We start from the raw sequence: 23,874 nt of genomic DNA, 5'->3' as shown, positions 1-23,874 counted from the left end.
GCTATTCTTTCCTGTATAGACAATATAGGTTTTCTTCACCCCAGCTAGAAGCCAGCTCTCTGCAGGAACTCCTCTCTACTCCTCAGAGAAGTTTTTCTCTTCTCACGTCCTAGACAGCAAATTTGTTCTGGAAAGGAAGGGAATGCTCTCACAGCATCCTACAGAGACATGCATCACAAATTCGCATTTCTGTGGAGTGCCCTTTTAGTGACCTGTGATTACACTCCCCAGCACAGCTACTTTAATATGTGATTATAGAAGACACCTAACTACATTTCTAGCATCAGCTCTCTCCCCTATTATATCAACTCCATTGTTAGGTATATACCCAAAGTTCTCATATATGATTAGTGGTGAGCTGCACTACTGTAACTATAAGCAAATAATACCGTTTCTATAAAGATTTTATTCATAAAAAGCTCAAAAAATAGGCACAAAATGCACTTTACTCTGTAAGAAAATAAGAAATTTGCCATTTCTTTTAATGTGTCTTTTATGCACATTTAAAAAATGTGTCTGTGCATGTCATGGAGTAGGATACTTTTTTTCCTGCTGCCATGGATTACTAGTGCTTCACACATGTAAAATAATCCTATGATATGGATTATTTTTCCTTTAGAATCTCTCATGTTTCTGGGATTATAGCTGCATAAGTTCGACAATATCACATAATTTGTTGGCAATAGACTGCTTAACCTGGGAGCATTCCAAGTTTAGTTTTATTTAACTTTATTTCCTTCAATTTAGGAGACAATAATTGGATTCTCAGCGTTTTCACTGGCAGTTCTTGGACCGGCTGGATGGTTCCTGTGCCACCTTTCAAGCTATAAAAAGAAATAGAAAACATCCCTTCAAAATTAAGATCTGCAAGCTGCAATTAGCTGTAATACTCCTAACTTGGACTCTCTTGAAAGGGAGAACACAGGGGCTTGAAGGCCAGTTTGAAACAAAATGAACCATGAGTTCAGGTTTATGTATGTCACATTGCTTCCATATGAAAAAAAAAAAGTCCAGATAGAGAATATGGCTAACTAAAGTCCCAGTTCACACACTGTCATCAGTCCTGTGAGACAGGTCCCAGGTCAGAAAGCTTTTGCAGGTATTGTAGAACTGGACCCAGATATAAAATGGTGTAGTGATGCAAAATAGTGGTAGGTCTACTCTTCCATCTTCTGTTGCAATTGGACCAGCCTGCGTGGACCAGTCTGAATCTGTCTTCAGGTACCATCAAAACTGTACACTAAATAAGTGGGAGAAAATACAGAAAAAAAAAAATTTATAGTACTTTCATTTATACTCAGATAAAAACTCTGAGAGTTTAAGATGATTTTCTTGAAAGTTTAACCTTTACATGTGTTCTTTTGATGTGTTTCCCCACCTAATCTACTTTTCCACCAGAATAAATGTTTTCCTGAAGGTCATGATTGTCAGATACTTCAATGTATTTTCAATTTTTAGATTAAAATTTGTGATATTTGAGAGGTTTTCCCATGGTTGCTATTTGTAATGAATGCTATGATAAATACTTTGAAGTCTAGACTATATTTGAAATAAGTACAATAAATAATACTTGTTTTGCCATGTTATATGTGTTATAAAGGAATGTCTTCTAATGATTTCATGTCTGTCTTGCAAAAAAATGCAGAATATTAACCTTCTGTGATGCTTAAGCAAGTATTAGTAGAATATGATATGAAATTCCATCAAGTAATTTTTAATGTCTAATACCAAAACAGATGCTGAAAGTAAGGCTGTGAATGTGTAAAAGCATACATTCTTGCTGTACTTCTAAAGTATGATTTTCAAATAAATTATCTGACTTCACTTCAGTCTTTTAACCACAACTGAAATTTTCAGAGTGAGAACGGAGGCACCCTGATTGTTTAAAGAAAGTGGTATTATTTAATACCTGGTATTATTTTGCAGTATTATTAAATTTTTTATTTTATTTTATTTTTTATATATTATATTATATTAGATAAAAATAAATATTATTTAAGAAAAAACAAAACAAAACAACCTATAGCTTTGTCACTGAATTGAACAGCCTGATCTGAAAGCCCAGTTACACCTATGGCCAGTTTCCCACAGATTTTGATGGGGTTTGGACGGGTGCCTATATTCCAGAGAAAAACCCATGCCAGTAACTGAAATGTAGCTGGGCAAACACTCCGTGAAACTGCTCCTGCGCACCATGAGCGCATCCACTGAAATCAAGAAGGCTATTTTGCAGAATCTTTTGTAACAATGGTTTTGGACGTTTCAGTGTGCCTGCTTGTCCTGCACCTGATTTTGTCATCCATCTCTCACCTAGTAATAACGGAAAAAAGTCAGTAAGATATGACATTTCAGTCGTTGTACTTGTCCTCTTAAATTATGGCAATGAATAATAAGATTGCCTGGTTATAATGTGTACTCGGGGTATGTCAGTGAAGCACTGAGAATTGCACTAGACGGAATGTGGTAAAAAAGTCATCTGGTGTTTAATATCTGACAATATAAGTATACAGGAATGTTTATATTGAAGCAGGCATAATTTTTAGAAACTACTTGCCTAAGGGACCATTTAAAATGCAAGTATTTTTCAGATTTTTTTTTTTTTTCAGATTTCCCATCCACTTGAAGCATTTCTTCCAAAAAGTAATGTGGGTTACATTTACAGGAGTTTTAAAATACTGCTGTTTTCATGTAGCGCTCTTTACTGACCGTTCGCAAATGCATCTTTCACCCTGAGACTGGAAGCTCTGAGGCATGTGGTGCACAGAAAACCGAGATGAAAAGGAGGGAAGCCAGGTCATTGCAGGCACCTTTATTGCTGTTAGTGTGGTATGAGTGAGATAATAAGCTTTACCAAGTGCAAGAGCTTTTATTTTCTGGCCTAAACCAACCAGCCGCAGTTCAGCCAGGGCTGGGCTGACAAATGCAGACGGTGGTGCCCGGGGCTCCAGCTCCACCAGCTGGTTTTTCCTCAGGCTTCCTGCAGACCCAAGAGCCACTTGGTCAAAATGGTTGGCGAGTTCTGCATTTCAGCAGCAACGACCCTACTTGCAGCCCGATGGGTACCGCAGTGCCGGGGCTCCCTGCCGGCGCGGGGCTCCCCGAGCGGTGCCGAGCGTCGCGTGCGGACATCAGCGGAGCCCTTTGCAAGGAGCCACCCTCCCGTACTTCTACAGACGGGGAGTATAAAACACGGTCAGGCAGCAGGTTAGCAGGAGGTGGGAACAGACTGTTGGAGGAAGGTTCCCTGCTGTGTTTCTCATCGTATATCTACATCAATGGTTTGCATTTCTTGCAGATGTACCAAAGCTGGCTTTTAGCTGGCTACAGGTAGTAGCGCAGGTGACACATATATGCCTAAGGGTAAGTGTCTGAAGCCTGTCCTTCCATAGGAACCCAAGTAACAGCCATTCCAGCTAGGACAAAGGGTTTTGCTTTGAATATTTACATGGTTTGTGATTATATGTATGTGCGGCAGTACATATTAAAGCTAAAATACTCATTCTATCTCTGAGTAACTAGAAGGAGAAGTGGCCATGGTGCCTTTCAGCCACTAAATTGCCTCTTCTCAAGAATGGATGCTCTGGATGAGCTCACACTTAATTTAAGAGATCCAGTAGTATTCAGCTTATGAACCATACACACACCAGGTCTGCAAAAAGTAGCTGGGGAATACCAACCAATTGTCAGTAGGCTTAAATTTGCTATAGATAGGGCAACACATGAGAAAAATATTGACATTCCTGTGTAAAGTGCAGCAGCTTTCCTACAGGCTGCTCTAAGGGTGCCCCAGTTCTGCCAATTTAGTTCACTTTGTGTTTCACACCAAAGCTCTAGTCTCTGAGTGTCCACCCTTCAGTTCATCTTACATAGCTTCTGGACTCCTATGCGGAGCAAACCAGTTTGGAGGAGAGACTAGCTGGCTTACTGGCTGCTAGGAAGGTAGCCCTCACGCACACGAGCAAGGTCAGTCAAATTTAGTTGTTACTGAGGGCCTGCACCCTGGCATGGGTCACAAATATGGTACACATGCAGTAAAACACTGAGGACCTTAGCAGCATTGCATGTCGCATGCTTTCTCCTCACCTCCTTCATGGAAAATCTCATGCCTTCTTTTGCTCTCTGTTACTGTTTTTGCCCAGCAAAGGCCTTTCCCAAACATATTTACTTCTGTGTAGAAATAGTAAAGCACAATAAAAATTATGCTCTGGGTTTCTTGTCTTCCATGTTCTTGTCTTAGCTTTTGGGCCATGATATCTTTAAGAAGTCATTTTTTTTGACACTTGTCATTCTAATTCCTAAAGCATTACTAACACTACAATGTGCTTTTCCTTTAGCCATATAGGTAGTTGGTGTAGTCAATTCTGCACAAGTCTGAGATTAAAGGTAACAGAAACATTCAAGTTATTGATGGGAGATCTAAATCAGCCAGGGTGATGCTAATTTTCACAGACACGGCATGGTGGCTGTCACAAATACTGTGCTGCTTAGAGCTAGTAAAGCCAATCTCTGATTTTATAATAGTCCTAGCACATGCTTATCAGGTTTGTGCTAGTTCTGTATGCAGGTCATCATTTATTTCTCAAAACTCCACTGCTATGGCAACAAATTAAGAATTTTGTTCACTTAGAGGCTAACGAGATTACTCTAGAGGAGAAATTAAGGGCATTTATCAGAGATTTTTTTTACCGTGACAGATACTGACAAATGTAATAATAAAACTACCATCCAAGAGTTAATTGTAGTAATTGTCAGAATAAGAAGAAAATTACGGATTTGTAAATACAACCAAATAACCACTGTATGTCCTACTGATGTTTTTTTATCCTGAAGTCCTAATTCTTCTAAATTTGTGGGGAAAAGAACTAATATTAACATCACAAGCTGGCTACCTGTTGGGATCACAGTACTAGCAATGAGACCCAGAGCTCTTTACCGCTCAGTCTCTCACTTCAAACCAACCCAAGCCAGTGATGACTGAAATGCATTTGTCACATGCCACATGGCATAACTGATATGGGTTGGTGCCTGAACAAGCTTCTGATCACATCACGATCACTTCTGCCATGCCAACATCTATTATCCTATTCTATTCTATTCTAACCTAATCTAATCCATTCTCTACACTATCCTAATTTCTACCCTATCCTAATTTCTACCCCACTGTACTCTACACCTTCCTCCTCCGAACAGCTACATTCCTGTCCATCCACAGCAGGAGGTCTGGTTGATTTTTTTCTGCACATGCTGCTGTGTGATAGTAACACCGAAGGCAAGATAGGAAGTTTTCCTTGCATTTTTAAGTCTCAGCACAGACCGGATACTCTTCTCCCGGGAAGAAATTCTTTTCCTGCAGACTATCAGCACAAGACGATACAAGCTGTCAGTAATATTGTGTTGCTTTTGTGTGTAGACATGATTTTCTGTGAGCAAGAAGAGGTGCCTTTCCTGTTCCTGTCGCTTAGCTGATGCTGGTTAACCTAGGTGTCTGAGCCCCGAGGAACAGCTCCAGAAATCATTCTGTGTCAACCAGGATACATGCTGTAGCATATGTGAATTGAGCCTAATGATTCAGTTTAATCCCAGATAGACATTTTCCCCAAGCAATTATCTATTTGACCATCATTCATGAGGATTAATGCTTACAGAGAGCAAAGATTTAGGGACAAATTACATTTAATGGGGTCTAACTATTGCTGTCAAATGCACGTGTCTGAGCCTGATGAACCCTATCTGCTGTTTGAATCTGGCAGGGAGGAGACCAGTCCCTACGTAGGTCCTGTTCAGGGGCTCCAGTCCTGTACCAAGCACCTTGCATCTGGGTTAGGTTAGCCTGGGGGTAGTGGTAGATACCCAGAGAGCACCATGTGGGTTGAAAAGTCCCAAGTGCCGGAGAAACTTGTCCTCTCCTGCCGCTGCTCCAGCTTACTTGTTTGGTTTTTCTTACTGGGATTACCACTGGCTCATCAGTCAGACTCTACTCTCCCTTGCCTCCTCTATATCATGGCAGAGCCTTCAATTCAGATAGGCCTGTAGTGATTAAAGCGAGAGTTTGAGACACTCCAAATATTTTCCCACCTCTACTGTGGGCCTTAGTATCCCTATCACAATGTAGTTAATGATAAGCTCCTGCCAGAAATTGTGAGCAAGTTTCAAAAAATTGAGACATTGGCTTAAAGTAAATTAAATTGAAATTTGGCTGTTTTTATTAGTCTTGTGGGTTTTTTTAAAATAAAACTTACAAAGCATTTAGGTACTTGCCTCTCATTTAGGTATTGAAATCCTCATTTGTTTCAAACATTGTTTATATTGCATGTGAGTCTCTGAATGTGTCAGGCAAGAACTAAATTTTATTTGAAATTCAAATACAGATTCATGTAATTACCTGACGCTGGAAGCTGAGCCTTTAAGAAAAATACCATGAGAATGTATCAAGAGTTGGTAACAGTGAACATCTCTGTGTACAAACACGTACATATATATCTGTAAACAAATACATAGATTTATTTTTTATGCATTCATACATTCACTTTAATTTATGAACAATTTCAGAAATTTTCTGTATATAATTCAAGGTAGGAAAGCTTAGGATTTTGTATTTTTCATAAAGGATTACCTTTCGAAAAGTAGATTTGTTAATGCTTCAAGATTAAAAACAAATGAACAATACTAGATTTTGTGTCTCTGCTTGGAGCTGAATACTTGAAAATGTAATTCAAATTTGATTCGGAGTAGTCCGCGTGGGTTTACAAAGGGAAAATCATGCCTGACCAACCTGATACCCTTCTATGACAAAATGACTAGCTTGGTGGATGAGGGGAGAGCAGTAGGTGTTTATCTTTACGTTAGCAAGACTTTCATCACTGTCTCCCATGACACTAGCATTAACAAACTGATGAATTATGGACTAGATAAACTGACAATGATGTGAATCAAAAAGTGCCAAACAAAAGGTTTGTGATCAGTGGCACAAAGCCCAGCTGGAAACCAGTCACTAATACTGTACTGCAGGGGTCAGTACTGGGGCCAGTACTGTTTCACATCCTTGTCAGTGGCCTGGATGGTGGGACACCCTCTGCAAATATGCAGATGGAACAAAACTGGGAAGAGCAGTGGACACACCAGATTGTTCTGCTGCCATTCAGATGGATCCTGAGAGGTTGGAGAAATGGGCCAACACGAGTCTCATGAAGTGTAACAGATGAAAATTAAAGTCCTGCACCTTGGGAGAAATCACCTAAGCACCAGTACAGGCTAGGGCCTGACCAGCCGGAAAGCAGCTCTGCAGAGAAGGACCTGGGGGTCCTGGTAGACACCAAATTGACCGTGAGTCAGCAATGAGCCTTTGTAGCAAAAAGGCCAACAGGATCCTGGGCTACATTAGGAAAAGCATGGCCAGTTGGTCAAGGGAGGTGGTTATTCCCCTCTACTCAGCATTGGTGAGACCCCATTTGGAGTGCTGTGTCTTGTTCTGGGCTCACCAGTACATGAAAGACATGAACATGCTGAAGTGAGTCAAGGGAAGGGCTAGATGATGAAGAGACTGGAGCATCTGTCATATGAGGAGAGACTGAGAGTGCTGGGATTGTTTAGGGTCAATGAGAAAAGGCTTGGAGGTGGGGGGTGGGATGGTCTTGGCAATGTGTATAAATACCTGAGGGGAGAGAGTAAGAAGATGGAGCCAGACTTTTCTCAGTGGTGAGATGATGATGGTCAGTGGTCAGTGAGGATGGTCAAACCTTGGTTTGAGAGGTTGTGGGGTCTCCGTCCTTGCAGGTATTTGAAACCTGACTGGACATGGCCCCAGGCAATCTGTTCTACTTGACCTTGCTTTGAGCAGGGAAGTTAGAGTAGACAAGCTCCAGAGGTTCCTTCCAACTTCAGCGATGTTATGATTCTATGAAATTTTCAGTCATGAACTCATAAAAGTACCGTTGGTTCTTTTTGTTTGTCATCTGTTCGTATGTAAGTTTTCCACTCCTCATTCTTTTATTGTTAAAAATATGTTCTTGCATTAATGACTTGTGAACTTTCATATGCCTGCAGCTTTTATGTGTTCTTTTAACTGAGTGCATGCAGAGGTAAAAAGCATATGGACGTAAACCTTAGCTGCTTAAAAATGTTTCCAGTGGAGCACTGTACCCATTTTATTAGGCAAATTCATGAGGATCTTGCTGAGAAATGGTGACTTCTATTCAGCACAGAGACTTGAGAAATAAATTCCTGGAGTGCCATGTTCCTGTATTTGCTCCTTTATGACATTTGTTCACAATTTAAAGCATGAGTCTCTACACTTGTATTAACAAACTAGGCAAATCTATCAAATTGTTCGGCCAAATTCCAGATGACTTGTATCAGGATTTATTTGGGGCTTAGGCATTGTTTAGGCCTGCAGAAGGACTCGTAAGCAATAAATTGCTTTCCATATATTTGAATTACATGCGGAGCTGTATAGGACCTTCTTCAGTAAATGCAGGCATAGCTGCAATTTTCAAGCACTCAAACCAAAGAAGAAATTTTACATAAGAAATGGAATTAATATTTTCTCTGTGTATTCCTGCATTGTCAGTTTTCAGTAGGATCACCACTGCAATATGGGAACACTTGGTATATTTTAAAAGATACCTATGGGAGCTCAGTTATTCTCAGTGCACAGCTCCCTATAGTTCTGTAATGAGCAATAAAGCAGTTCAGATTGACTTGTTGAATCAACAGACAGAAATTCAAGATAAAGATGAGACCTGCCTTCAACAGCTTATTTCAGTGAGGTCTGAAAGCCATTTGTTTGTATTTTCATCACTTATGTTCTATGTTGAGACCTAGGGTTGTAGCATCACATGACCTCCCTGGGCACTTAATTGCATTAAATAAATAGAAAAACTCTCACTGACTTCAGTAGGATTGGATATCACATGTCTGTTTCTAATAAAAGAAGAAACTCGAATGCTTATGCTTAAATGTTTAAATGTAAAGAGTATACCTAAATAGTCAGGTAGCAACGTACTGGATCTTGCCAAGAGTCCAACAGGAAGAAGGAGCAAACTACATATGAGAATGGGCCAGTGCTCCTTGCTTTTGTGAAGTATGGCTCCAGGAGATGGAAGCGACTCCTCTCCCAGTTAACTCACGCCTTCCAGTTGCTGATCAGTCCCACTATAGTTGTTGCAGCTTGCTCATACCAAGTGGTTTAAGTTGGCTTCTCTCTCTTTTCGGGGCTCGCAAGCAGAGGGACGTGTGGGAAGAACCGTGGCCTTGAGGAAATGCATTAAGAGCTCTGTTTTGGACCTAGTTAAGTGGTGTTGCAAAAACATTGCGCATTCAGTATTCTTAGAAGATTGCTTTGAGAAAAAAAGCCAGCCTGTTAAATGTCAGTGAACAGCATCTGCCCCGTCACCGCAGTTCCTGGCATAGAATGTGCATCAACCCCAAATCAGGGCAGCAGGAATTTGGATGCGCTGCCTTGCACGATGAATAATAAAACATACCCATTTTCCGCCACCTTGACAGCACGGTTCTCTTTGGCTGCTGCAGGCCTGCTCATCTAAGGCAGCCCAGCCTTTGGGGGAGAGTATGTTGCAACTGTTTTTTTTTCTATAAACATCAAGGCTCCCATGCCCTGGCTGGTGAAATACTACTGGTACCACATACCTTTCTGAGAAGCATGAGGATCTGAAAAAGTGTTACGGAAAGTTTCGAGAGACGAGACCTGCAGAAGCAGCTTCATTTCTGAGACCTGCTAAGGCCAAGACAGGACGCTGGGGGAAGCTGACAGGACACACACTGGTTAAAATTATGTTGTTATTACTGTACTCCCACCACGACCGGTCTTTCCATCCCGTCTTTCTCCCGCACTGAGGGCACCTGAGGCAGCGGTCGTGGCTAGGAACTGGTGGCAGAGAGGGGACATTAGGGCTGAGCTCAGCCCTCGCCTCTTCGGGGAGAGGCAGAGCACGGCAGCACCAGCCCCGCCGTGCTTGGCACACCGCGGGAACAGGTGGGGACACTCCCCCGCCGGCACCCCCTGAGGTACACGGCGGGAGCGCAGGGTCCGGGGGAGAAGTAGTGAAAGGGACAACATGCCTGTTTCAAGCAAAGAGTAAAACGCAGATTACAGACACAGCCCCGTGAACAACCCTTGGCAACAACTAACGCCGCCATCCCTAGCCTGGCTCAACGGTCGCCCACAGCGGCAGGGCGGCGGGCCGGGGGGTGCGCACCCCCAGCCCCCTCAGCAGCCCCAAGCACCCTCGGAGCGCCGCGGGGCACCGCCGGAGCCCCAGAGGGCTCGACAAGGTCTGCCGGCCCAGCGCTTGCGGCAAGCTCGGTGCTTCGGCGGGACAACGTCCCCGCCTGGGGCGGGTGCTTCAGGGCTGCCCCGGGGTCGCTGGCCTCCCCCCGCTTCATCCCTCGCGAGGCCGCGCCCGTGCCGCGCCGCAGTCAGCCCGGCCGCCGCCGCCAGGCGCGCTTCCCCTTTAAGAGTCCGCTCCCGCCCAGCCCCGCCCCGGCCCGGCCCGCAGCCCTGCGGCAGCGGCAGCGGCGCTGGGGCGAAGCGGTCGCGGCCGCCGCCTTCACCGCGGTCCGCGGGCAGGCGCTCCTCGGCGGCTGAGGGCCAGCGCGGGGCGGCAGCATGTCCACCAAGGCGGAGCAGTGTGAGTGGCGGGCCAGGCGGCGGCGGGCCGGGGCCTGCCCGAGGGGAGCGGGGGGCGGTCGGGGGCGCCTTCCCGCCGATGGCGCTGCCTTGCTGCCGGCTGTCAGTCGCCCCGGCGAGGCAGCGCCGCCCGGCCTCCTCCCGCCTTATGTGGCGTCCGCGGAGCACCTAGTGCGAGGGGCGGGGGGGCTGCCCGCGTTCTGGCTCTTTCCGTCTTGGCCGCCGCCTAATGCTTGGTGGCGCCAGTGGCCCTCGGAGCGTCTCGCCTCCCGGCCCGCGCCTCGCTGGCGGGGTGGCCCTTCTGGGGAGGCGGCCTGTGTGTGCAAAGGCGGCGTGGGACCTGGGGGGAAGAAATGGGGGACCAACCAGGGGATGAGAGTTAAGATTGAGACCGCCGGCTTGGCCCTCGGCGCCACGGGGGGCAGGGTCCAGCCTGCCTCGTGTGGCGGTGCTGTGCCCTGTCCCAAAGGAGGTACCCACCTGAGGGGTGGAGAGACCAGAGGTGACCCGTGTGTTGCCATCTTGAAGGTGGTCTTGCTGTGAGATTGAGAAGGGAGGTGTGCTGTCGTTCTTGCCCGTGCTGCGCACCTTTTGAGGCAGGGTGTTACTGTCTTGCCTATACGCTGCCTGCCACAGCCCCCAGAGTCTCCCAGCAGGAGCCCCCCGGGTGCTCACATCCCCCTGCCTGGGGCCTAGCGTACCTCCTCGCAGCCACGGACATTTTAACCACCATGTTGCCTCGATCTGATCGGAGCAAGATCAGATGACATGGTGGTGGGGACGTCAGCAGCTGGGCCATGCCGGTGTTCCCCACTGTTGTTACTGCTGATAACAACTGGTGCATCTGCAAGAGCCCTAGTGGGAGGCTTAAAGAAAAATACTGGGGTAGGTGAGCCTGTTGCCCTTATCAAAGCTACTTTCTTTCCTGATACAGTGTCGTGGTTGTGAGCCAGGCAGTCTATGACCAATAGGTTGGGTTGATGTTTGTCATGATGACATGATGTGATCTGACACTTCACATGCAGAGACTTTCTCCTTCCTCCAGGTGACTGGGAAGGAGCCTTGTATTTGTTTATGACTGTGCTGAACTGATCTAAGGAAGAGAATACTTGTATTTTTTTTTTCCTCTAGGCTTTACTGCTTATTTATAGTGATGGATGATGTTGCTATTAAAACATTATGTGGATGCTAATTTATTGCTGTAGGGATGCACTTCTGGCCTCACAGAGACACAATGTTCTGACCATGTAATAAACCTGAAGTGTGCAGTGTTTGGATCTGTGCTGTTCTGTTCTTTCTGCCTTTCCCATGCCCTCACCTGAGTTCTGTAAATGTTTCTTCTTTCTTGTGATACGTATACATTAATTATGCTTCTTTCACACTGGCTTGTGGAAGAATTTTTGCTGCCTTTTGTCCCAACACTGCCTTTGGCATTTTCTTTCTTTTCTCTTCTGCCTTCTCTGTTCCTCCATTCTTGATGCTTTTGGTCTGCTCTGTTTGAGCTTCTCTCTCATATTTTCTCCTTGGCTGTTTTTTCTTTTCATCCCCGTGTATTGTTGAAGACACTGCATCTTGCCCTGATGTGTCCCTATTGCTGTCTGTTTTAAGATTTACTTGGGGTCCAGGTTTTAGACCTTTCTGCCTGCTAATGTTCTTTTTCATGATGCTCCAGGTAGAGTATTTGGTTGATGGACATATCCTGTGCCTTCTAACCTACTGAATGTATTTTGTTTATCAAGGCTGCTCCCCTGACTAGGTCTTATGGCATTACCAAATATCTTTGTCTCCACATAACTTCAAGATTCCCTCACCTGCAATTTTTGACAAATGGTGGTGGATTCCGACAAGGATTATACTGATGTACATACATCACTATCAGGCAAACCTTCAAACCCCAGCTGTTGCTGTTGTTGCTTCTGCTCTCATTGACTGACAGGCAAGAACCAGAATGTCTCTGGAAGGAGTCAAGTCTCAAGCCATAATGAAACTCAATTTACCAAGAACAGCAGCAAAACTACAAATGAGGAAACAGACTGATCAGAACAGAAGAGGTGGTGGTCTAGACATGAATCTGTGGCCACCCCACAGCTCTTTGGCAGGATTTATGAACAACAGGTAAAATGGTGGCAATTGGGGAAAGCGTCTTGAGAAGCCTCCCTTTTTTGTGACCACATGCATCTTTGTATCTCATACCAGTGGTATTGACAGTGACTTTCATTATTTAATTCATCACAACATGCCTCAGGTGTTCTATTGTATTCAAAGACAATTAGTTCTTTTTCACCTTAAATAGCAGTAACTAGTGTTTAGTTGTGGTAAGTAATGTCCTGGGAATGCCTGATGCCTACTCTGTTCTTCTCCAGGACAGTGGAGCAACCAAGACCATCTTTAAAGACTCCTAATGGTTTCCCTCTTGATTCAGTCAATGCTTACAAGGAGGCTAGGGAGTTTAGTTAGGTCTATGTAGATTCTAGAGAGATACCCAGCAAAGCACTGTGGCATAACTTTTTTTTTTCTTTTAAAAATTTGTTTTATGTGATGACCCTATGACAATGGCTAAGTATGTCCATAGAGTGACATCACTTTTTAAAGTTTATCTCTGGGTGCTCAGAAACTCAGGAAAATTAGGTCATTCACACACTTTTGTATCTTGAAAGCTGGCAAATTTTTGTTCTGGGGCCTTCCTTCAGAAGGTTCTGGGAGGCTGTGCTGAAGTTGTCAGTGTTCTGGGAAACAGAAATGAGAGGTGAAGTTAAAACCTTTAGCCTAAAGCTAATGTTAATATTCAGGCTTTATAAATGAGTTTTTTGTTCTGGTATTTTGCCTGATACAATTGCATGACAATGCTGATTAATAGAAATAAATAGATTTCCTTCTTTATTTTAAAAAAAGTGATTCTAGATATCCTGTAGCCTTTATTGAAAGTAAGTAGCTGTAGAGAGGCAGACAGTCTAGACCTGAATTCTGACATCATCTTTGGCATTTTCTTAATCCGATTCACTTACAGATATCTGACAGCAAACCATGGCAGCCACAGTAAACTGTGCATCTTGCTGTGAATTGTTCTTTGCTGGGCACTGTGAAATGTGGTCTGTTTTCTTTGCAAATAGGCCTGGCTTCATACTCTTGGTTGGTTGTGGTGGTTTTTTTTTTTTTTTTTTCCTTTTTCCTTCCCCCTGACAAGAGAAAGTAGCATCACAAAATACATTTATGAAGTAATTCCTCTCTTAATCTAATACAGTTTTTGTAGGGGTCTTCATGACAGTAAAAAAAAAAAAAAAAAAGTGTCTATCTCTAAATAATTTGGTAAACTGACCTGCAAATCTGGGACTGAAACTGAGCTAGTGGGCAGAAGGAATGAGGTGTGGGATGAGTAGGGGAAAACAGGTCTTGGACTGCTAAAATAAACTTCTGTCACCTGGTGTGAAACACATCATAACCAGATGTTACTACCCCAGTGTTTTTGGGGGTGTGTAGGAAGCTAGTTATGGCTGCTTTCACGGAGACAGGGATAACCTACCGCAGAGCACAGTTCATGTGCCACGGGCCTGTGTGGTGGCCTGAATGGCTCTGATCTTGCTCCTAGCTGTATTGAGGCAATCCGAGTCCACGTGACAAAACTTCTGTTTTCGGTTGTTTGTGGAGAAGAAAAGTAGTAATGGATTTTAATTATCCATTTGTGAAGGAAAACACTTCAAAGTGAGGAAATACAATTAAACTTGCTCATGCATCCTTACTTTATTACTTTTGCATACGCCTTATGACAATGTGCCTAGTTGCATTTTTACTTGCTGTTTTCCCATAGATCTCGGCACTATTCAGGCAGATGATGGGCTTTTTCCCTGTGATGAAGCAGGGTAGTGTCACAAGGGAGCCTGTTGTCTGTGGAAGCTTCACTTGCTGCAGAAATTGGGAGGGTACAGTCAGTAGAGCAGGAAACGGGAGAAAGGATGATCATGATGAGGGTAGTTGAGTGCTGGAAGACTGAGTTTCTTGTCATGCCATTCAAGCTACCAGTATTCTTTGCTTGATGATTTGAGCGTTCCTTTATGGATAACTGACTTGAAATTGTCAAAGCTCATTTGTTGTGTGATTGAGCATTCACAGATGCTTTTTGTTTACTGGATGTGAAAGTCCAGTACATACTGCTATCTATTCTGGCAAAATGGTTCTCAGTATCTCAAGCTGAGCTGCCAACAGCAGTTGCAGGCGCTTTGCTCTTGGTGTCTGTCCTTCAGTCTTTTTCTGTAATGTGGATACAATGTCACCCCTTCTCATTTAACTTGTCAGTGGTACCGAAAAAATCAGAATGCTTGTGAGATGTTTGGATATAGCAGCAGTGAGAGGCATAGGGATGGCTCTCAGGAAGTTAGTGCCCTTCTGTTCAGCGGAGGACTTAATGGTATTCATCCTTTAATAAATGCCATTTGACCATGAGAATAAAACAAAGATTCACTAATTGCTCATTTAGCAAGCACGATTTATCTTCCACACTAACAGAGCCATGTAGGGAAACAAGGTATATCTTGGTGCAGTGAAATTCTGTCATAATCCATATGCTCAAGGGCTGAAGTCATTCAGAAGCATCATCACTTTTAACTGCCTATTACACAGTCTTGGTGCACTTTTAACATGGCTAAGAGTTCCCAGCCAGCTCTGCTTTCACTGAGGCTGTGTCTGCACATGGTGATGCTGTGAACAACTGCTGAGCTGGAAGCCCTGTTGAGCTGGTGCAGCTCTCTGCCATAGCCAATGCACTCTGTTTCTCAGCAGAGTTGATTAGTCTGTGCGGAGCAAAAAGAGTTGAGGGTGTACTCAGGTGTCGCTGCATGAAACTGTCTTGTGCCATATAGGCAACGTAAGGCATTGCAGCTATGGTGGGTAATCACTTTTTTCCAATACTGAACAAGGATCTCTATTAGAAAATAAACACACTATTATTTCTAAAACAAACGATGTTTTCAGTAAAGGTGTAGAGCTCCTACTGCTCTTTGGTATCCCCTCACCTGCTTGATCAGACTTCCTAAGATGCTTAAATAAGCAGCACAGATCTTTTCATATCATCAGTTCATTGCATAAGGTAAATGTATGGCCTAAAGTAAATCATGTAAGTTCTTTCTGTCTTAGCTTTGGCTGTAGAAATATTTGTCTGTCTCACATGAACCTCCTGTGATCCAATTATAAATGAATCTTGAGATCCTTGGAGACATGAAAGTAGTGCAAGTTTTTTGGGTTTTGTTGTTGTTGTTGTGTGATGTGGCTTTTTTTTTTTTTTATTTGCTAAGCTCTAAGTTGGTCTGATACAGATGCAGGCATGCACTTCCGTGCCTTCCTGTTGTCACTCTTGCACTGGAGTGTTCAATTTATTCAGTCAAAATAGAAGGAATGTAGAGACTTTTCTGGTGTTTACGGTTTAGTTCTTAAATAAAAAAAAAAATCAGAAATGGTAGGAACAGACGTGATTCTGTCAAAGTCTGCAAAAAAACTAAGTGAAAGTTTTTGTTTGTTTTTTGTCTTTTATGTAGTTGCTTCCAAAATCCGTTACCTTCAGGAATACCACAACCGGGTTCTCCACAACATTTACCCTGTGCCCTCTGGAACTGACATTGCAAATACTCTGAAATACTTTTCTCAGACGTTATTGAGGTAAGTTTTAACTAATGCTCTTGAAGAAAAAAGAGCTAAAGAATTGTAGGGGGTATTGATTGACTTTGAATTGGTTGCAAGATTTAATGGGTCAATGCTCAGCCAAAAAGAGTCAGAGCACAATTTAAGAAAGGAATGGTATGAATTAATCTGTTCAGTGGCTGTTGCCCAATTTGCCCAGTTGAGCTGCTTATTGAGTGGCTGATTCTAAAATAAACTTGGTTGATTACACATTTGCTTGGCCCTCTGAAGACTTAGCTGAATGCACAAATACGCTGAATTTGTGAAGGAGGGAGTTTGTGACCTATAGAGTTTTAGACGTGTATACTCATGACCTCATTGACAGTCCTGGTGCCTCAGGATCCTACAGCAATGAGCCAGCCAAACAGAACTAGGTTCTTACTGTGCCATAGTTCATCTGGCTGTCAGATTTGGGTTCTGGTTCAGTCCCTTATAACAATATGAGTAGACACAAAGTTTGTGTACAGATCTGGATTTGGATGGCAACAACACCTCAGGATTGTTCTGACCCAGGGTGTTGATTTAGTCCAATATTTAATATTAATATATAGTACTAAATGCCATATGATTAAAGAATACATTTTGAATAGGAAATACTACCTCTTGTCTTGATAAAAAGATGTGAAAAATTGTGAGACTTAATTAGGAATGACGTACATTCCACAGTGCTACGTCGTAGATTCATATTTTCAATATGAAATATGAAATATTTCAATATGAAATTTTCAATATGCCAGCCCTATTTTTGGCTGGCACTAGTTTTCACGTCCGGGAAAATGCAGTTAAAGATATGCCTTCCTGATTTTTACCTGGAAAGATTGTCCCTGCTGTCAGAAGCTAGTTTGCAAATACAGATATTTACCCTACTTTGTGAGGAAAAAATAACAAAATACAGTTAACTCATATATTTGTATACATACCCCTATGATGTATACAAGTTGAGAAGCAAGAATTTAAATTTGAAAGAATGACAGTAGTTCATTCTAATGTTCAGTTGAAGCACATGGGATGTATCAAAATTCTTGACCTTTTTTATAAGAAGGAAATATATGTTATATATATTATATATTTTATAAGAAGGAAATAAGAAGGAAATTGGATTGTGAGCTGGCTAAGCAACAGAGCTCAAAGGGTTGTGATCAGTGGCGCAGAGTCCAGTTGGAGGCCTGTAGCTAGTGGTGTTCCCCAGGGATCAGTACTGGGTCCAGTTTTGTTCAACGTCTTCATCAGTGACCTAGATGAAGGGTTGGAATGTACCCTCAGCAATTTTGCTGATGGTACAAAACTGGGAGGAGTGGCTGATACACCAGGAGGCTGTGCTGCAATTCAGTGGGATCTGGACAGGCTGGAGAGTTGGGCAGAGGGGAATCCGATGAAATTTAACAAGGACAAGCAAGTGTAGAGTTCTGCACTTGGGGAGGAACAGCCCCATGCACCAGTACAGGTTAGGGGTTGACCTGCTGGAAAGCAGCTCCATGGAGAAGGACCTTGGAGTCCTGGTAGACAATAAGTTATTCATGGGACAGCAATGTGCCCTGGTGGCCAAGAGGGCCAATGGTATCCTGGGGTGCATTAAGAAGAGAGTGACCAGCAGGTCGAGAGATGTTGTCCTCCGCCTCTGCTCTGGTGAGGCCTTGTCTGGAGTATTGTGTCTAGTTCTGGGCTCCCCAGTTCAAGAAAGACATGGAACTTTTGGAGCAAGTCCAGCAGAGGGCTACAAGGATGATTAAGGGACTGGAACATCTCTTGTATGAGGAAAGACTGAGAGACCTGGGGCTGTTGAGTCTGGAGAAGAGAAGGCTGAGAGGGGACCTTATCAATGTCTATAAATATCTGAAGGGTTGCTGTCAGGTAGATGGAGCCAGTCTCTTTTCAGTAGTGCCCAGTGATAGGACGAGGGGCAATGGGCATAAACTGCAGCAGAGGAAGTTCCGCCTCCACATGAGGAAAAACTTCTTTCCTGTGAGGATGACGGGGCACTGGAACAGGCTGCCCAGAGAGTTTGTGGAGTCTCCTTCTCTGGAGACCTTCAAAACCGGACTGGATGCGTTCCTGTGCAACCTGCCCTAGGTGATCCTGCCTTGGCTGGGGGGGGTTGGACCAGATGATCTTCAGAGGTCCCTTCCAACCCCTACCATTCTGTGATTCTGTGATAACACAGACAGGAATGCTCATTATCAGTAGAACACCTGTTCTCTGCAAACTTAAAAACCTGTTTTGAAAATTTCAAGAGTAGAATTAATTAACCACTGTGAAATTTGTTTTCCTCATCATTTAGAATGTTGAAGAAACTTACGGCAACCAGTAGGGCATTTTTAAAATATTAAGAAATTAAAGTTGGTCTCTTTATATTGCAGCAGTGGGAAAAAAAAAATCTTCAAAGAGTCACTGAAGATACCTCTGAAATGTGTCTCTGTTGCCACATCAGGCTGTTTTGATGGTTTATTTGCACAACACACACACTTAAATCACATTTAAGTAAGGTTCTATAACACAAAACAGCCTCTTGTTTAAATGCTGTGGGCCTTTAAGCTATTAAAGCAAGAAAGTTGGCCTTGATTCTGAACGTTTTATCTCTTAGCTGTAATTACCAAGTGCTTATAATGAGATCCATTTCTTTCTGGGCAGAAGTCCATTGGGACAGAATGGATTTAGAGTCTGCTCCTTAAAGAAAGTGTGTTTATACCATCTTGTTGTGTTCATCTTTCTAAGTGGTATTGCTGACGTACTGTGTGACAAATTCTTCACACTCCATGAGCACTGATGTTTCTGGGCTTACTGAAAAAGCTTCCTACTTACCAACTATGAGAGCAGATGAGAAATCAGGGCAGCAATTGCACAACTGAGCAACTCCATTTCTTTATTTCATGTTCAGAGTGGGACTGAACCAAAATCCTCTTGTTGATAATGCTGAACCTCATGGAGCGGAAGTGATACTCATATCTGATATGCAGTTCTACACAAATGATGTCTTTCATGATCTGGGATCTGATCAGCCTCAGAGCTAAAAGGGCACCAGAAACTGAAGCCAGAACTTGGGTCTAAATTTAAGTGGACTGAGTTCTGATACTCAGCAAGGTCAAATCCACATTCTAAATCCCTGTAACTGTGGAATTTGAACTATAGGTCAAAACTTGAGTGCTATGGTTGAACCAGGGTAGGTTTATACGCTTGCTGATACTAAGAAAGAAGCTGGATATAAAAGCAAAACAAAACATACCTTGTATTTAGTGTGGCAGATGGAAAGAAGGAAACTTCCACCCACTGTGTGCAGATCTCTGCAAGATTTACCCTAAAACTAAACAGACTGGAAGAGCGTGTTCAGAAATTTCTTTGAGTATTTTGCATGCTGAGTCTTCTTTCTGCCTCCTACACTGAGACTCCATTGTGCCAGGTTTAACATCAATGATAGAAGTACATGGTGGAGAATAATCTTTCTAGCCTAAGACAGAGCATATGCAATGCATTTGGGCTGCTAAGAGAATACTGGTCGAACAGTGGCAAAAATGCCTATTGATTTCTGGAGGTTTTGGATCTGGTCTTCAGAACAGTTTGCTTGTGATCATCTACTATTTTAGAATATTTTTAAAAATTATTTCCCAGTTTGATCTTTAATCTCTTTGCAGATTAATTTTTTAGGATAAATATTTCTTGACGAACATATGTAGTCAAAGGAATAATGGAGGGATAGTGGTTAGTCAGAGAAATTCTGTATGATGATTGGGTTTACAGGTGTAGCTTTTACAGTTTATTATACTTTTTCCCTTTCCATGTTATGGACACGTTGACTGTGTTCTTTTCAGTGGGGCATGCCCACTGTTTTGGATCACATTCGTGTCTGGTGTCATTCTGCTAGCTATAGTTGGATTGCACAAGGAATTAATTTGCTCCTTTGCTCTGGTCATAGCCTTAAAAAATCACAAGCTCAGGGGTGGGGGGAACAGATGTGGAATGGCTGAAAAAATTAAATTCCTTTTTTCTATGAACAAACATCACATGAAATCACCATACAATGCATAGTACATTGATTCATTTAGTTCTTCCTTAATTTTCTCTTTGGGCAAAAGCATTTCTTTACATTACAGCATGACTTTGTTTCATGCCCTGCTCATTTTCAGTGTTTTCTCCCTCATTTGAGGAATGATCTGAGACTTAATAAACATCTTGCAGACCAGCTCATTCTTTCATATTTTCTTGGAGAAAATTCTCCATGTGTATTTCCAAGTAAAATGTTTTACATAAGGAATAGTGTTAAATGCCCAGTGGCTAATTAAGGGTCAAACTCATTTTGCTGCCTTGGTGAGATGCAATTCTCTTGTAGGCATTTTAGGAAACCTTTCCTGGAAGGCAGTAATTTTGGCATAGATTTGCCGCAAAGACGTACAAATCTTGAAACAAGCCCTGGTAGCTTTGTTACTTGCCACAGACCAAGTTCAGTATGGAGTTATGATATGCAGACACTCAAAGTTCTCAGTACTTGGTTTGAACAGAAACAGGAGCAAACTGGGATCATTGTATCTTGGTCTTAGGGCACTTGTCTGTTCATTGCTTTTAAAACATATGGGTCAGGCAAAAGCCTGGGTCTGAAAGTTTTTGTGGGGGGTTTTTTTTTTTTTCCTTCCTAAATGTGGTATGGTTGCAGCTGGAATTTAGGTACGGTCCCATTGCTTTTCCTGAAGGGAACAGAAGGATGCTCTGATCAAGATACAAGATTGTGTACTTTGGCCTCTAATCTATAGATGGGCTATAGGCCTTTGTTAAAAGAAAAGGAAGCCTATAGTGTAAGCTCTTCATCACTGCCTTACACTTTCCAAAGCAAGGATTAATTAATACAGTAATATCCTTTCTGGAAATCTTTCTGGAAAGTGTGCTTGAAGTGATGTGTTGGCAAGTGAAGAGATGGGTAATTGGTATCATCTGTTGGTAGACAGGGAAGGAATATAATTTAGTACCTTCATATCTCTAAGCATGAGCTGCAAAGTATGGCAAATGAACATCAAGCAAATTAAAAGGAATCAGCACTCTGATAATTTGTTTTTAAAGTCATACTAGATCTTAGGTGATTTTCTGATACGATTTCATAAACACTGTCATGACAGTCACCATGTTTTTTGTACTGGACATTGGGTAACAGAAACCAAAATAATCTGCCAAATATGTAAGGCGCAACAAAAAAGTAAAAAACCAAAAAGTATGTAGTTTCTTGAAACAGACTGTCTGTCATCTCTGACTGCAATGTGATGTGATAGTAGACACTTGGCATAGAACTGTACTTGTAAGAGTATTTTATATATATGGCAAATGAATGACACCTTCTCTTATAAGCACCTTAGCAAGAGTTTAGCTTACTTGCGTAAATTGTTGAACTGACTTATGAGGTAAGATATATCTGTGCTAAGGTGATTATACGATCGGGATTTCTGCACTGTTTAAGAGGACAGAGGTTTCCAGAAGTGCTCCCTCTTGACATAATTCTGCTCTGCATTAGTCAGTGGGATTTTAATGCCACTGGCTTGTCTTGTATAAGTTTTAATACTGACTTTGGGAATAGAGTTAAACCAACAGCAACTACTTTTGGAAATCCCAACCACTGAGAGGTGCAAAACATGCTTTAAAAAAAAAAAAGGCATTTTGTGTGGTTTAATATATTTAAAAGTTATATTATACTTTATAGGCACATATGAGATTATGAACTAACCCTATAGTTGCGTGATAACTAAAATATAACACTGCTTAAGTGACAATTTATTTCTATTTAAAACAGCGGTTTCTATTTTTTTAATAAGTTAGATTAACATGTTTAAAACCATGTTTACAACATTCTTAAAACAACATAAGTTGGTTGACATATAGCCTCTATTTTGATTCCCACTAAATCTTTTTTATTTTTTGAAATTATCTCTCCTTTAGTTTATAGTGAGTTTTGTTGAATAATAACGTAAGTAACAGCAGGAATGTATGGTAACATACTGTCTGATCTGCAGTTACATGATTGGTTTTGCTTGCTTAGCCCTTAGATTTTTGAAGCTAAATATTTACCCAAGGAGTGTTTGTATTCATAAAGTAAGATGTTTCCTCCCTAAACATGGGCAAAATTAAAAACACACATAAACAACCATTATCATTAGCTCACAAACATATGCTAAAGATCATCTACTATATATTATTTTATAACTTTTCCAAACGTAGTTTAGTTAACTTTTAGAAATATTATATTATTTCTAAATCCATATGCCTGTTTAAACTTCATTATCTCAAATGATACTGAGTGGTCATGAAACAGTATCATAAAATACATACAGACATTATTTTAATGCAATAAACATGTGATTTTTAAGACTATCTTAACAAACACACATGTTTATTCTTTGCTAAAACATGTTTCTGCAAGTGCCACACCTATATTTTGCATGTTTTCAGTCAGTTGGTTTAAAAGATTATGGGCAGGGGGAAGGGGGGGAATCTCGAAATCCTCAATCTCAGAGCAAAATACCAGCCTATTTTGACATAGCTATTTTTCCATAGCAAACACTTCTAATTCTCAGAATTTTTCTTAACTGTGAAACATGGGTAGGGCACTGAAACATGCATTTTTATATTTTTGCTCCTTATGAACCAGATAACACATGAGATGCAATGAAATTTTCCTGGATGTCAATTTTTAATTATCTTATTTTGAAACATGAAAGTGAATGGTTGCTAGATTTGTAGAGACAGTGGTTTCAGTAGTGATTGCATCTTATGTGGGATGTATCTGGTGTTTTATTATTTGTTTTATAGTGTCATTTCAATGTAATGTGCTGTTCTTTGTGTCTTTGTTGTCTCTTTTTTTTCTTTGTCCCCCCAACAGCATTTTGTCCCGCACAGGGAAGAAGGAGAATCAAGATGCCTCCAATTTGACAGTGCCCATGACCATGTGTCTTTTTCCTGTGCCATTCCCACTCACCCCATCTCTAAGACCACAGGTCAGTTCCATCAACCCTACTGTTACTCGCTCCCTCCTTTACAGCGTCCTGCGAGATGCTCCATCAGAACGTGGCCAGCAAAGTCGTGATGCTCAGTTATCAGACTACCCATCTTTGGACTATCAAGGACTTTACGTGACACTGGTGACACTGCTGGATCTAGTTCCCTTGCTACAACATGGTCAACATGGTAAGCAGGCCCTTGAACCCTTCCAGTACGCTTAACTTCAGTGCTGTGAATCCATGAATGATGCATAAGTGCAGTAGAAGAGATGGGCCTAAACTGACCTGGATCTGGAATTCAAATCTCCTGGGATGCATTTATATCCAAGTGTTTGGTTTGACTTTCTTAAATAAAAGATGTTTTTTTCATAACTGTGGATTTGGGTTTGAATTCTGAGGTTGTCTGATTTTTAGTGACATGCTGGTGGTATCCAACTAAAGTTCAATGGTATGTAATAAAAATAATATAGATGGGTCTAAAAAAATTTGGATTTTGAATTTGAATCTGCTGGGTTGTCTTCAGATTGGTCTTTTTGGGGTGGCTTTCTTAAAAAGGCACAAATTGCTTGCAAATGTATATCTGGCCTATAATGA

General features: G+C 42.0%; 1 protein-coding gene across 2 annotated transcripts in view; it reads left to right on the top strand.

Annotated features, from left to right (window-relative positions):
* Positions 1 to 10,624: 10,624 nt before the first annotated feature.
* Positions 10,625 to 23,874, top strand: part of UNC79 (unc-79 homolog, NALCN channel complex subunit) — a gene marked incomplete at its 5' end in the record, with an annotated part of 114,137 nt that continues 100,887 nt past the window's right edge. For both annotated transcript variants that reach the window (XM_082000539.1, XM_082000538.1), the window contains 3 exons: positions 10,625 to 10,646; positions 16,171 to 16,291; positions 23,163 to 23,467. In XM_082000539.1, the coding sequence (XP_081856665.1) occupies positions 10,625 to 10,646; positions 16,171 to 16,291; positions 23,163 to 23,467 (448 nt within the window). The remainder of the gene's footprint in view (positions 10,647 to 16,170; positions 16,292 to 23,162; positions 23,468 to 23,874) is intronic.

This window comes from Phaethon aethereus (genome assembly GCF_964289735.1).
Source record: "Phaethon aethereus genome assembly, chromosome: 5".
NCBI lineage: Eukaryota > Metazoa > Chordata > Aves > Phaethontiformes > Phaethontidae > Phaethon > Phaethon aethereus.
Note: the sequence above shows the minus strand (reverse complement) of the source record. Positions and strands in the feature narration are given on the sequence as shown.